Raw genomic sequence first — 15584 nt, forward strand, 5'->3', positions numbered from 1 at the left:
TAGTACCATAAAACTTAAAAATAATTCAAATTTGTTCTACATTCTACTACAATCTTGAAAACCAAACATAATTACGGACACTAGAGTAATCCTCAAGTCTTAATTTAGTTCGAGTGGTTATTGGTAGTTGATATTTTAAAAAAAAAATAGTAAGAGTAAAAAAATATATGCGATCAATTTAGATTTTAAAGCATTTAACATAAGAATGAGTGTAGATTTTTAATCATTAAAATACTAAATGAACTAAAACTAAAAACATAAAAATTAGAGAAATTTACATGTATTAAAAACTAATATGAATTCCAGACATTAATAATTCAGGACATATTAAATGTATTAAAATTAAAAGTGCTACATTAATTTTCAAACCACAACTAAAAGTATAAATATGAAAAACCTTAAAATATCAAATTGTAGTTTTCTCTAAAAAATTAATTTCGTACTCAGATGAATTGACATTACTCGTCATTGATGTAATTAATGTATTTTTAATTTTATTTTAATAATTTTTAACAAAAATTAAAAAAAGAATCGATCATTAACTATGAAATCTATACATATATCTTATTATTATGCACTTTCGGTGCCATAAATTAAACGTTGAATATTATGTACAAAGAATAATATTTTAGAATTTTTGGTCCGGAAATCGTGGATTAAGATCAATCTTTGATTGAAACCTTAATTACACTTTTTCTTGATATTGTAAGTATACATTTTATATCTATCATTGTTTATATTTTATTCTTTTTTACATTTAAGTATAAATTGCAAATGTACTTACGGGAATATAAATACATCAACAACTAACCCAAACTTTAAATTTTTATTTTTATTAAGATTAATTTCAGATTTATCAACAATTTCTTAGTTGGGTTATTCATATTTCCTCTCATTTTCATAAATTTGTATCTTTAAACAAAATTAAGTGTTCTCGTTAGTTAGCGGGTTGATTTATGAACTTCAAAACAAGTCTACGATCTACTAAAACTATCTGTATCGTTGGAACTTATTGCAGGCTTTAAACCGAACGAGAATTAAATCAAATCAGATCAAATTGAGTTTTTTAAATACATCTGAATGGGATGGGGCAAGTTCACGTTGGAGAGTCTGTCTACTCCTCTTGGGTGAGTCATAATTGGACATTCATCTTTTATAAGACACATTAATCATATGAATAATAAGAGTTCTAAAAATTTTGAATACTTTGATTATTCATTCTTCCACAATCAAATAAAACACCCCTCATGAACAGTTTTCAACTTTAATTAAATCTCTTAAGAATTCAAGAATCCTTATCATATCAAGTATGATTGTATTTCGAGATGTTTACATCATCAAAACAAAAAGCTTTTATCAATTTAAAGTCCTTGTTAAGATAAGAGAAGAAAAATCCTATTATTACAAGTCTTGAACGGGATTACATTTTTTTTTCATCTCATAGTACAAAATTCTACATTTTCTCCTAAATTTTTTCTTAGATTTCTTATTGGATTTTCTTATAGATTTTGTCTTGGATTTTTTCCTAAATTCTCTCATGGAATAAAGTTTGTTTTCTACTTTAATTTGGAAGCCATTTAAAGCAATTTCAACTCAACTTCTTTAACAACAATTAATTAAATATTGAAGTCTAAATCCAAGTACAATAAAGCATGGAGAAGTCACCACAACACCAACACCTATCAAAAGAGAAAACTTTTATTTTAATTATGTTTATGCTTGTTTAAATTAATATCTTATTAGAATCTTAAATAAGAATGTAGTTAGAATTTTTCCAAGATTTAGTTTTTGAATTCGATTAGAATTAGTAAGGTTTATGCTATATAATGTCTTATTTCATTGGTTTGTAAACATAAAAGTTTGAAATCAATAAAATTATGCTTTTAACTTTAGTTAATCGCTAGTTAAGTTGCTCATTATGAAGAAATGCTTTTTAGAGAGGTTTCTTCAATTTTTTTGTTGAGTGAGAAATTGATGTCTACTTATCAAGGTAACTTGTCATATTTTTATCAATTTTTTTCTTAAGTTGATTTCAACTTATCAAGATTTTTCTTGTAGGGTTCTAATCAATTCAGTTATTCTAATTATCTTAGTTCTCAATTACAGGTTGATTGTGAGTTAAATATGAAAATTTATTTAGGGATTTAAGTTTTTTTATGCTAAATATATGTGGAGTTTTTTAATCACTTTGGTTGATCCTAAGCTCTACATCAATGAGCATCTTCAACTTTTTAGGGTTATAACCTCCTTCATCCATCTTCATCTTCACACTTAAGCGTCACTAAGCATTTTCAGCTTTGTAGCTATGACAAAAACTCTTCCATCCTCTGTTTCATATTTGAAGTTTGTTTTTATTTTAGTTTAGAAAATTTCCATTATTCAAAAGGAAAAAGTTTTAGATTTTACAATATCTATTATAAATTGTGTTCAATTTTCGCTAATTGATATTGGCTCCTTATTCCTAAAGAGTTTTCTCTATATGATTTTTTTCTTCAGTGACAACTTTTTGTGGTCAGGTTTCTAAGTTATCATTGGTTGCATTTGCTCTCTTTTTTCTTTATTATAGGTATATTTTGTTGTGGTTACTCTATTGTTTTTTGTTTATTATAGCCCCTTGTTTTATTTCTTTTTTCTTCTTTAGTGTTAAATTTTGACAATCTAGGAGATGGTTATTTGTTGGTTTATGTCCGTTTAAACTAATGAGTTAAGAAAATTTCATCTTTATTATAGATATATCATCAAGGCTAATGACAGAGGTAAACTAATTAACTAATTAAAATAAAAAGAAAAAAATAACAACCATTTATTGTACACTTATAATACTTTCCCTCAAGATGGTGTAAATATATTTCTAACCACCATCTTAGACGTAGAAGAAGCATATCATAAGAAGATAAGGCTTTAATTAAGATATATGCAAGTTAGTGGTGAGACCAAATGGAAGAAACTTGATGTGAGAATCTAATCTCAAATAAAGTGATGATCAACTCCAATGTGTTTAATGTGTACAAAAACTCCAATGTGGTGATCAACTCCAATGTGTAGAAGCTCTAAATACCATTGTTTGACTGTCATAAAAGTCAATGCAAGCTGTGAAACATCAACACAAATTGTGAAGCAATTATTTAATCAAGAGCAACTCATTAGTTGTTAAAGTTAAGACATAATATTCAAATTCTATAGAAGAATTGGAAATTATAGACTGTTTTTTGGCTCTATAGGAGATCATATAATCTAAAAATAATAATAATAATAATACCTAGAGTAAATTTTTTGGAGTCAAGCAAGATGCCTAGTCAGTATCATAAAATACTTTTAATTGTAATAAACTTGATGAACAAAGGGAAATACCTTATCTAGGTGTTGCTTTAAGGTAGTGGGGCAATATCTGTTCTATTTGTAAATGAGGAAAACATGTCTAGGGCACAAATTGGTTAAGTTTATTTACTATAAAAGAAATGTCAGGTATAAGAATAACTAGATATAAAAAATCTGCTATAAGCTTATGATAAGAAGCAACATCATATAATGATTCATTTTTATGAAGATTCAATTAAGATATAAGATCCACAGGAATAAGTGCAAAAGATAAAAATTTAGTATATTTTAATAACTGTAAAGTATAATGTATTTGATATAGAAATGTACTAATGGAGGATATGGCAATCTCCAAAAAAAAAAAAAAACTTCAAGACTTTTAAATCTTTTAACTTAAATTGTGTATAAAGAAATTATTTGAAGGAATTGATAGTATTTACAAAGGGACTAGCAATCATAATGTCATCAACATAAACCAATAAAGTAATGAATAAGGAGCAATACCTTTAGTGAACAAGCAGTAATCTAATATAGATTGATAAAATTCAAATTGAAGTAGTGCATCAATAAATTTTAAATAACATTGTCTTGATGCGTATTATAGATGTAATATTTGGGCCCAAAATTTGGCTCATGATTAATTTTAACATTTTAAAAATATAAAAAAATTATTTTTAAATTAATTTATTTTAATTTTTTTTGAATTTATAGAAAAAAAATAGGTTGAAGATGAAATTAAAAAAGAAGTTTGGGAAAAATGGGTGAAATTTTGAGTTCGGATGATGTTTTTGAAAGAAAAATCAGAAACTGGGGGTCATAGTGCAAATAAAGAAAATTTTGTTGCGCAGGACCACCCAGTCAGCAACTCCAACGAACCGGGGCACTCCAGGTGGAAAGGAACGCTGACGTCGGTGCCACGCGGGATGTCACGCAGGGATCCGCGTGTCCCGCAATCGAACGATCTAGGATCGATCCCGCGAGTGTGGACGACCCGAATTTGTTCCCTTTTTAAACGTGATCGGATGATCGAGATCAAATCGCGATGAACAATCCAAATTTATTTTCTCTTTAAACGCTATCAGATGGTCGAGATCAAACACGATAAATAGCCTAGATTCATTTTTTCCTTAGGTGCGATCGAACGGTCGAGATCAAACGTGACGAACAGTTCAGATTAATACGAGATGAGTATAAATATTTCGCATCACACTAAACCCAAACCTTAGCAGCCAGTCTTTCAACGGAGAAGAAGAACCAGTCGCCGGAGAAGGGAGCTAATCGTCGACCACCACCGAACTGGAGCAACTCTTGACCGCCAGAAAAGGTAAAAATTCTCTTACTAACTCGAAATTTAATTATGAGCACCCCTGTGGGCATATCGAACCAAAACAAACGGCGAGTGTACCAGAAACCGCGGGCAAAGCCCGACAATACCGCACGGACAAAACCCGCAACCTCCTCCGATGAGCCCCTTCCCAATTCCTGTTTCACGTGATTTTTTCACTGTTGTGTTCACCGTTCTATTTTTTACAGGTTGACTGAAAAAAAAAATCCCAACCGCAGTGAGCTGGCGGAACTGCCGTACTCGAAAAACCCCACCACTGGTAGGTTTCTGTTTTCTGATTTTTTCAGCCAACTGAGACCCCCTAATGTATTTTTTCGCATGAATATATATAAAGGCGACTGAAAGTAGTTGAAAACGGCCAAGCTGAGGCAAACCACCACCGCGGGCGTCGGTGCCGCTGTGCTGGAACTTCAAAATTGATCGGAAAGGATTTTTACCATCGATTTTGAGTTGTTTGAGACATTTTTAGGTTCGTGAAGCGTGTTTTAATATCCGCAGAAAAATTCAAGAAACCTGGGGACTGCCACTGGGCACAGTAAAAAGTTCGATATTTCGGACACTAATTTGGGTAAGGATCCCTCACTCTTTTCTCCATTATAACAAGTTGAAACTTAATAATTAATAATTATGTATTTTTATGAAAAATTAAAGAATCTTAACAATAATTACAAGTCACTAGTGGAGCCAGAATCAGTTATTTCACAGTCATTTTGATTTCCTGTTTATTTTTTTATATTGTCTATATGTGTTTACTATTATACTATGCGTAACTCAATTAATAGTTTTTAGGGTCTTTTTAGTTATCTTGTTATTTGTTTCCCCTATACTGCGTGCTGGTATTTCGGTCATTGGTTATTTGTTTGTGTTAAACTATATTATTATTTAAGTGAACGGTGAGTATAAAATGAGATATGATTATTGCATAGTTGATTGTGATGCTAATGAAAATCTGTATAGGAAAGACCCGAAAAAGGGCAGACTGACCCGGTATATAGGAAACCCTACAGTGAACGTTACTTTAGTCGGACGGGACTGGAAAATCCCTTACCAGTAAGGTTTAAGAGATATGGTTCACCTTCATATCGGATAGGATATCGAGGTGGTGAAATATTTGGCGCTCATTACTGGACGGGGTATGGTGACGACTGGTTAATTGTCTAATTGGATATTAGGTTCACGAGTAGGAGGACATCCCTATGGACCCCAGTGGTACCAGTAAGTGAGTAAAAATATAAAATGATCGTTTCTTATCATCTTATATATGATAAATAATAGTGCATACAAATGAATTTTTATAAGTTATTGTTGGAAAAGACTTGTTACACAATATAAAATAAATTACTTTCTTTATAGTAAATGAATTTACATTAAATTAAGGATTCTATTGGTTATTTTTCTGATTTTTACCAATTTTCAGTTTTCCGTATCTGTGATTAATGTGATATTCGTATTGGGTTAGTGTAACTCACCCCTTCATTAATTATTTTAGATTAAGAGGACTAAGATCCAGATCCTGATCAATAAGGAGGTTGTGAATAGTTCACCACCCAAACTACTTTCAAAAGCTAGTAAAGATCGTCCTAAAATTGTTTAGTTATTTGCTTTTTGTTTATTTCTTTGATTTTCGTTTGTTCTTTTAGAAGAGACATTCTCGTAATCCTATTGGGTATTCTAAAATATTGTGTAATGAATGTAAACCCTAACTCTATTATTTTACTTCCATATTTAATATATAACTTTATTTCTATTTAAGTTCCAGGTCTTTACAATAGATATATGAAGTTTGCAAACACGTGAACCAGAAGCTAAATGCTCCCTGTTGTTACGATCGCTGAAAGGCTCATTTAAGACTCATCTATAAAGGCATTAACGTCGAGTTGGATTAAATGTCAATTCTGAGTTATTAACAATACTACTAATAATTTGTTGTTAGTATCATAACAACAACAAAAAAATCTCATTAAAATGAACTCCCTTTTGTTGCATGTAGCCCTTTGCAACCAGACAAAGTCTATAAAGCTCTATTGAACGATCATATTTGTACTTAATTTTATACACCAAATATGCATTATATGTTTTTCAGGCAGTATTTGAACTACCTACCAAGTATGATTTTGGACACCAATTTTAAATTTTTGGAGTATTTTTAGATATGTGACGAGTGTTTTAAATTATGCAGAAAAAATTCAAGAAACCCAGTACCCATTAGGAGGCGTGGTAGACAGCGCGACATCTTGAAAGACCGATCCGGGTGAGGATCCCTCATCCTATTCCACGTTATAGTAAATTAAGCATTAATGATGTATAATTTTGTATTTTACGAAAATTAAAAAATCCTAAAAATAATTACAGGTCATTAGTGGAGACGGAACTGATTGGTTCACAATTGTCTTGATTTCCTGTTTTTTTTTCTATACGCTCCTACTTGCTTGTTATTGTATTGTGCATGTTCTTAATTTATACTTTCAATGGTCTTATTGATTTATCTTATTTATTCGATTATTTGGTTACTCGATTCCTTATTATGATAAGCTATATTATCTGCATAAATATCATCTAATTGATCTGTAAATATAATATAAGATATTGGTATGCGTTTGTTAATCATTTTGCTTGATGGGAATTTTTATATGAAAGACTTATTAGGTACTCAGGGAAAGGGTGGACGGGCACGGTACATAAGGAACCCTACTGTGAACGTCACTTTAGTTGAATGGAACTAGGAGGTCCCATACCGAAAATATTTGGGAGATATAGTTTACCCTCATACCGGATAGAGTATCGAGGCAATGGAATGTTTAACGCTCATTACTGGATGAAGTATGGAGATAGCCAGTTAATTGTTAAAATTAAATATTGAGTTTATAAGTAGGGAGACATCCTTATGGACTCCTAGGAGTACTAGTAAATAAGCAAGAAAGAAAAATTATCGTCTCTTGTTCTCTTATGCATGAAAATGAAAAATAGTATGGATATTGGTCTTCATAGGTTGGTTTTTGAAAAACTCATAACGCTAAGTATCAAACAAACATCTTTAAGTTAAATGTATTTAATTAAAGCAAGTGCTCCATTAGTTATTTTTCTGATTTTTACCAATATTCATTTTTCCGTATATGTGATTAGTGTGATATTCTTACTGGTGTAGTGTACATCACCCTTTCATTAACTATTTTAGATCAAAAAGACTAAGATCCAGATCTCGATCAGCAAGAGGGTTGTGAGTAATTCACCATCTGGACTCCCTTCAAGTGCTAGTGAAGGTTGTCCTACGATGCTTATTTATTCGCTTTATTTTCTTTAATTACCGTTTGTCTTTTAGAATGTACATTTTTGTAACTCTATTAGGTATTCTAATTTATTGTGTAAGAAATGTAAATTCTAATTCTATTATTCGCTTCTACATTTAAAATATAAATTCATTTTTTTTAAGATTCTGGGCCTTTATAAGCCTGATCTGGAAGTTCACAATGGTGGTGTCATTCCCCTATCAAGCACTGTTGCATACAGTAAACTTATAGGGGAACACAAGAAGTACATACTTAGTGTAGTATCCCATTACTAACCAAGTTCAGATAAGGAGGCTAACAAGGACCCAAACAGGAGAAATGTAATGAAAAATAAACTCCAAACTCTTAAAGAAAATAATACTTGAAAAATAGTAGATTTACTAACAGGAAAGAGAGAAATCAAATGCAAATGGGTTTATAAAGTAAAATTCAAAGGAGATGGGACCATCGAGAGACACAAAGCTAGACTTGTTGCTAAGGGTTTACCCAAAGAGAAGATCAAGACTATCAAGAGACATTCTCACATGTGGCTAAAATTATTTTCTTATGAATATTGTTGGCTCTAGCTGCGATCAACGGATGACACCTTCAACAGCTAGATGTCAAAATACCTTTTTTTCATGGAGATTTAAATGATTAAGTATACATGGAACTTCTCATAAGCATCCTAAAAGGAGAGAAGAGAAATTATGTATTCAAGTAGTCTAAGGTTAAGTACAGGTTTTTCGTAAAGACTAATGGTAAGAGTTTTACAGTACTACTTGTATATGTTGATGACATCATTACGGCAGGTAATGATGAATATATAATTAAAGAAATAAAAATAACGTTGGATAATAAATTTGAAATTAAGGATTTAGAAATTTAAAGTATTTCCTTGGCATTAAAGTTGTTAGGTCAAAAAGAGGAGTTCATGTATACCAGAAGAAATATGTCTTAGACTTTTTGAAAGATGCAGAGGTTCTAAGAAGCAGAACCTCATCACTTCCTTTAACTAAAATATTAAACTTTCGAAGGATGAATGAAAGCTAATACTAGATCAAATAATGTACAAGAGGTTGATTAAAAGGTTAATGTACCTCACATTGACTAGGCCTGACCTAGCTTACTCTGTTCAAATTCTAAGCCAATTCATGGAGAGTCCTAGAGACTGTCACTTGAGGGCTGCATACAAAGTCTTAGGGTATGTTAAAGGTACAGTAGGTCAACGTTTGTTTTACTCAAATACATCTAAATTAAAACTAAAAGCTTATACTAACAGTGATTAGGCAGGAAGTCCAGACCCAAGAAAATATGTTACAAGATATTATATTTTTTAGGAAATTCATTGATATCTTGGAAATATGATAAACAACAAACAACTTCTAGATCTTCAATAAAGACAGAATATAAGCTATGTGAGTGTATGTTGTGAGTTAACTTGGGTAAAGTACTTATTTGATGACCTTAAAATGTGTAATTTAGAAGCAACAGACTTATATTGGGATGACAAGGTTACTATACATATAGCTGCTAATCTTATATTTCATGAGATGACCAGACACATTAAGACAGATTGCCACTTAGTTATAGATGAAGTACAGGAAGGGAGTATAGTCACGAGGTATGTGAACAACAAACAATAACTAGTAGACATTTTCACTAAAGCTTCATTTAATTGGCTTCTCAAGGAACACATGATCAAGATGGGAGTAGAAAATGTCTGCTCTCCATCTTGAGGGACGATATTATCGGTCTTGTATGAAGCAAACCGACCTAACCCACACCAAAATGCTTTGTTTCATTAATAGCATACCTACTCTGCTTTCCTCCTCTATTGCAGTTGACACAGCATTAAAAAGCCTCTATTTTTCTCTATTTCTCGCATTCTTCCTTGTCTTTCTTGTAGGTAAATAGGTGTTTGCCTCATTCAGCCATTGTAGTGAAGAGTTCCCTCACGATTCTCTCGCTTCCTCACCCATCACCATCGTGGAACACCACCTGCGCAATCTGGTATTCCCCTTTACTTTTATTTATTATTTTTTACACAAATCATTAGTTTTGGATAGCTTAGTCGATGAATATCATTTTCTTTCAATTAGCATAAAAAGGCATGTCTCTTCTTGAATTCTTATTCGTATAATGCCTTTTAAAGTTTTCACTTTTAGTCATGAAAGTCACTCTTGCACATGACTCAGTTAACTTCAAAGTAGAGGTAAACTAATAGCTTGTTGCTAATCCTCTTGAGAAATTAGGAAGAAAACTTTGTTTATAAATGGAAAGAGATCTATATGTAGGATTTGTCCTCTTATCTAAGAGACACTATCATTCAATCCATGAGAAAGGATGAAACATATTCACTTTCAAAACAACTATAAAATTCACTAATCCCTCCACACATGCACTTCTCACAAGAACATATAGGTTAAAAATTATTCAACTCTTCCCACTTAGTATAATATACAATCACAAAGTTTTAATTCTATACATGGTAGATAAGATCTCATATGAATTAAAAAATTCTTGAATTGGTGCTTTGCTAGAATTGATCATGAAGGTGAATCCACATTTTAGATACAAACTCATAAAATATAAAACCTATTAAAGTTTCTTTTGATACAGTTTAAAATTAAGGAAATTATCATATTATTTTTACAAATCCATGAGTAAGAAGACTTTGATCATTATCATCAAGCTTCGTTACAGATCCATCAATGAGCCCTAACTTTTTTTTTTTTTTACAAAAGTGCGATTGCATCACTTTGTTATAGAATGTGTAATTATCTCCAGTGAGTTGCTGAAACGTCAGTATTATATCTAGACCATATGAATGATACGAAAGAAATGACCAAGTGGATCATCGAGGGTGTATTTTATTATAAAAAAAACTTGAGAGATGATATTTTCCATGTTCTTTGAAGAAAGAAGATTTAAAAAACAAGAACTAGAGTTCTTTAACTTGAGCTCTTTAACGAGATTATCGAGAAGGAAAATCAGAGGAAATTATTGAGCTGAAGAGCTTTTTAATCATATTAGACTTTGATTGTTGATCTTTTGTTAGAAAAGAAAAAATATGCTAAATCATATTTTGTTTTGATATCTTATTAGAAAAGAAAATTCCTTGGCAATTGATATGCTTTTTTGTTATTTTTTATCGAAAGTTCAATTTATTACATTGAATTGAAAAAAATAATTTATTTTATAAATTAGTGTACAAATTTATCTCTTACTTATTATGTTTAAAAATTATTATTTTGTAATATATTGTGAATACTCTGTTTTAGTGAATTATTACACTAATAATTATCTATTTATGTATATTAAATACAGAGTTTAATCCCATTAAGATAACATTACTAGAAATTTTCTTGTAAATCTTCAACTTCCAACGTGGATGCCTTTAATATTGATTATTGATTAAACAGGAAAAATAAAAATTAGTTTTGGTAAATAAAAACTGATTTATATGCATATATTATTACATATTCTAGATTATATTTTTAATAAAAGATTATAAATTGTAATAATTAAATAATACGAAATAATAATTTAACTTAAATAGACAATTTCATAAAAAATAATAACATTTTTTTAAAAAAAATATATATTAAATGATTATCTTTATTTTTTTGCATGCATTAAATGCTTTTTTGTCGGTCTTTTGTCCGATTGGTGTTATGTATTATCTTCTTTCATGCAAATATTTTTGTCAAATTTTATAAGTAGAATAAATTAACTTTTCTTCAATTTAAAAAATAAAATTATAGTAGTATATAATTCTAGATGAAAGTTGATGTAAAAGATTTATGTACGATCCAAATAAAATATTTTCTTTTTTAATTGAAAATTTTTATTTGGGTTTAATTCTATGTAATTTATAAATCTTGGGTTTACTTTTATATATAAAATAAAATTTTATGTTTTTTTTTTTTTTTGAAATTTAATTATAACATAACTAGAACACATCTCTGCAGTGTAAAAAACTTGAATTAAGAGTGGGGAACAGCTGAAAGTTATGAAGACCAATTTGGAAATTCAAAAAAAAAATATAAGAAAATTAGATATATAATTAATGTTCTGATTTTGAAATGCGTGGTTAGGTATTAGCAGCTACGCACATTAAAGTTCATAATAACATATTTTATAAAATTAAAAAAACAATTATTTTGTAACAAATATATGACTAATCACGTTTCGGTGTGAATAGGGTGAAGACGGGCGTTGACTTTGAATTCAACTCTTAATTCCTTAAAAAAAAAAATTTAAAACAAATTTTATATTCTAAATCCAAAATGCAATTCAAATTAAATGCTCTTTTTGTTGTTTAATAATAAATAAAATTACAAATTATGAATAAAAAAATTATTACATTTTGGTTTTCGATATTTGTTTTTTTATATTTCAAACACTATTTTTTAATTAAAAAAACTAAAATAATTGAATTCTGTTTAAATATTTTAATAACTTTGACCAATTATTTAAATTAATAAAAATGTTATTTCTATTTTTATTGCTAGTAATTTATAAATTTAATTAATGTGAATCTTTTTAAAATATTTAAATATTTTTTATTAGTTTTTTAACTTTTTTTATTAAAAAATTAAAAAAAAAATTAATATTTGAAATAAATAAAAAATATAGAGATCGTATTGTAATAAAAAAAATAGTATAAATTAAATTATATTATGTAATAAATTTTAGGTACTAATTTGATAATTATTTTTTAAAATATATATGAATAATTATAATTCATAAGATAAAGCCTATTTCTATAATGGTATGAATTCAAATCCTGAATTGTACTGCCTATTTTTTTCTTTTAAGTTTTACAAATTTTTATTATGATTAGCGTACAAAAATCATACGAAATAAGTTAATTTTTATTTTTTATTTTTTAAAAAGAAATATTAAATTTACTTCTACTTACCACTCCCTGCGTCTCATTGTATGTATGTGTGTGTGTATATATATATATATGCATGTACATACAAGGTGTGTGCAAGTAGCTACATACACATATGTCTAAAAATGAAGATTGATTATATGAAAGTTCTGGTTTTTCTGGTCGTGTTTGCATATTCAGTTTGTGGAGATGAAGCGCCTATTTTCCCGGCGGTGATAACGTTTGGAGACTCGGCATTAGACGTCGGCAACAACAATCACCGCCATACAACTTTCAAAGCTAATTACGCTCCTTATGGAACAGATTTCATCACTCATAAACCCACTGGAAGGTTCTGTAATGGCAAACTGGTTATAGACATTCTCAGTGAGTCAAACTTTTTCTTTCATCGTCTTCTTAAACACACACACATATATAAAGTTTAAACAAAACATAAAAAGTTAAAACAGAGTGCTCTGTCTTTTCATTACAGCTGACATTATGGGCTTCCACGCTTATCCTCCACCATATCTTAGCCCACAAGCTTCCGGGAAAAACCTTCTTCTTGGTGCCAGTTTTGCTTCGGCTGCAGCTGGTTACGACCACGATGCCGCCGTCCACAAAGTAAAATACAATTATAAGTTCAATCGATTATTTAATATCTATCTGAGTTTTCAACTGCTTACTATTTTAGTCATTGGTCTGTTTCAGTTTAGGAGATTTTTTATCTATACATGGTTTATTATATGCGTGTATATATATTTATTGGTGGGCTGTTTGCAGCAAGCAATACCTTTGTCTGGACAACTAGAGTATTTCAAGGAGTACAAAAGTAAATTAAATGAGTTGGTGGGTGGCAACAAATCAGAATATATCGTCAAAGAAGCACTCTATGTATTGAGTGCTGGCACTGCTGATTTTCTACAGAATTATTATCTTAGTTCTTCACTTAAAAAGGCATATACTCCTGACCAATATGCCTCATTTCTTGCATCTTCCTTCTCAAATTTCGTCAAGGTAATATTCTATTATGCTTCTGCTTTTACTTAGATTATTGAGATTAATAAGCATCGATGATGATCCGAGAAGTCAATTTTTAAACAAAATTTGGCCAATAAAGCACTAACCCAGAAAAAAATATTATATAACAAAAAATTTTGCAAAACAGGAGTTGTATGGATTAGGAGCTAGAAGAATTGGGGTGACTTCATTGCCACCGTTAGGTTGTCTTCCAGCAGCAATTGATTTGTTCAGATCCCATGAGAAAGGCTGTGTTATTAGCATTAATAAGGGTGCACAAAATTTCAATGACAAGATTAATTCATCTGCAGCAAGCTTAAGGAAACAATTTCCCGATCTCAAGATTACGGTTCTTGACATCTTCAATCCGCTCCTTGAGATTGTCCAATCTCCTTCCAAGCACGGTAATTATTTCTTCGGAACCATTTTAACTACCAAAAAAAGAAAAGCATTTAGGTGCTACAATAGTCCGGTTGAATTTTATAATACTTATGATATCTACATATTCATCTCTATAATTTAAGTAAATGGGAATGAATGGCAGGTTTTGTGGAAGCAAGAAAAGGATGTTGTGGAGCCGGGAGTGTAAAAACAAACAGATACTTATGCAAGCCAGGAAGAGAAGGGATATGTTCAAATGCAGATGAGTACGTGTTTTGGGATACAGTCCATTTGTCTGAGGCTACCAATCAACTTCTTGCTGATGCTGTGCTTTTTCAAGGCCTTTCTCTTGTTTAGATTAGTGTTTTGTTGTCTTCGTCGTCGTCGATGTTTTTCAATCATGTTTCTCTTTTGCTATTAGATCTACTTTATTTTTCTCGATAATTATGTTTCTTTTTTTCAATCGTGTTTGCTCTTTTTCAACCATTATTATTAAATTTACTGTCGGACAAAGTTATTAGATGAATTATTAAGTATAATTGAAGAAATGATTGATGTTTTTACTCTATGTTACGAGGGTGTGAGTTCAAATTTTAGATTTCATATTCTTTTTGTAATAATCCAAGAATAATGATGATGCAAGTATTAAAAAACAAAAAACAAAAAACAAAAAACTACTGTTTACGCTTTGATAATGCAGAAGTTGAGGAGACCATCTACTGTTTATCTTTTAATTTGTTTGGCAGAAGTATGGTAAGCTCAGGGTACGGCTGATTTAATTTTCTGCCTCTGGCCTTAAAACACTTTTAATTTACTCCCCCAAAATTATTATTATCTTTTTTTTTTTTTTTTACTCTGTTAAATGCTACGAGTAATGCTTTTATAGGACTATACATGAAATCACCAACAGAATATAATTGAAATAATATACTAATAATAATTAATTTATTAATTAATTCCGTAGCTAATTACAAATAAATTTCTAAAAAATTAAAATAGTATGAAGACTTTCGACATATATCACTTTCTGGACTACTTGTATAATTTGCAAATTAATAATTACTAAACACTACTGCCAGTAACATTTTAATTTCATCCTAATCAAATTCTAACCCCAAATTTATTGCAAATCATTTTTAAATATGTAATTCTAAAATTTAAATAATTTATGATTCCTAATCAAACATTTACCATATCTAAATAAACTTCTTGCAAACTAAATCTATACTTTTTTTCAACTTCAATACAACTTATTCTTTCTTAAAGATCACACAACAATCTAAACTAAAATGTCATATCACAAAGTGTTTATGGTATGACTTAAAAAACATAATCTACATAAATATAAAGAAGATTAGTTAGACAAAAAGAT

General features: G+C 29.8%; 1 protein-coding gene across 1 annotated transcript; it reads left to right on the plus strand.

Annotated features, from left to right (window-relative positions):
* The first annotated feature begins 12909 nt into the window (after positions 1 to 12909).
* Positions 12910 to 14780, plus strand: LOC110818390 (GDSL esterase/lipase APG-like). Its single transcript, XM_022047259.2, has 5 exons — positions 12910 to 13198; positions 13305 to 13435; positions 13595 to 13828; positions 13980 to 14235; positions 14376 to 14780. Exons 1-5 carry the CDS (start codon positions 12958 to 12960, stop codon positions 14567 to 14569), a joined length of 1056 nt encoding a protein of 351 aa, XP_021902951.1. The 5' UTR covers positions 12910 to 12957; the 3' UTR covers positions 14570 to 14780.
* Positions 14781 to 15584: the final 804 nt, after the last annotated feature.

The sequence above is a fragment of the Carica papaya genome, chromosome 4 (genome assembly GCF_054855325.1).
Source record: "Carica papaya isolate Zhongbai chromosome 4, ASM5485532v1, whole genome shotgun sequence".
Lineage (NCBI taxonomy): Eukaryota > Viridiplantae > Streptophyta > Magnoliopsida > Brassicales > Caricaceae > Carica > Carica papaya.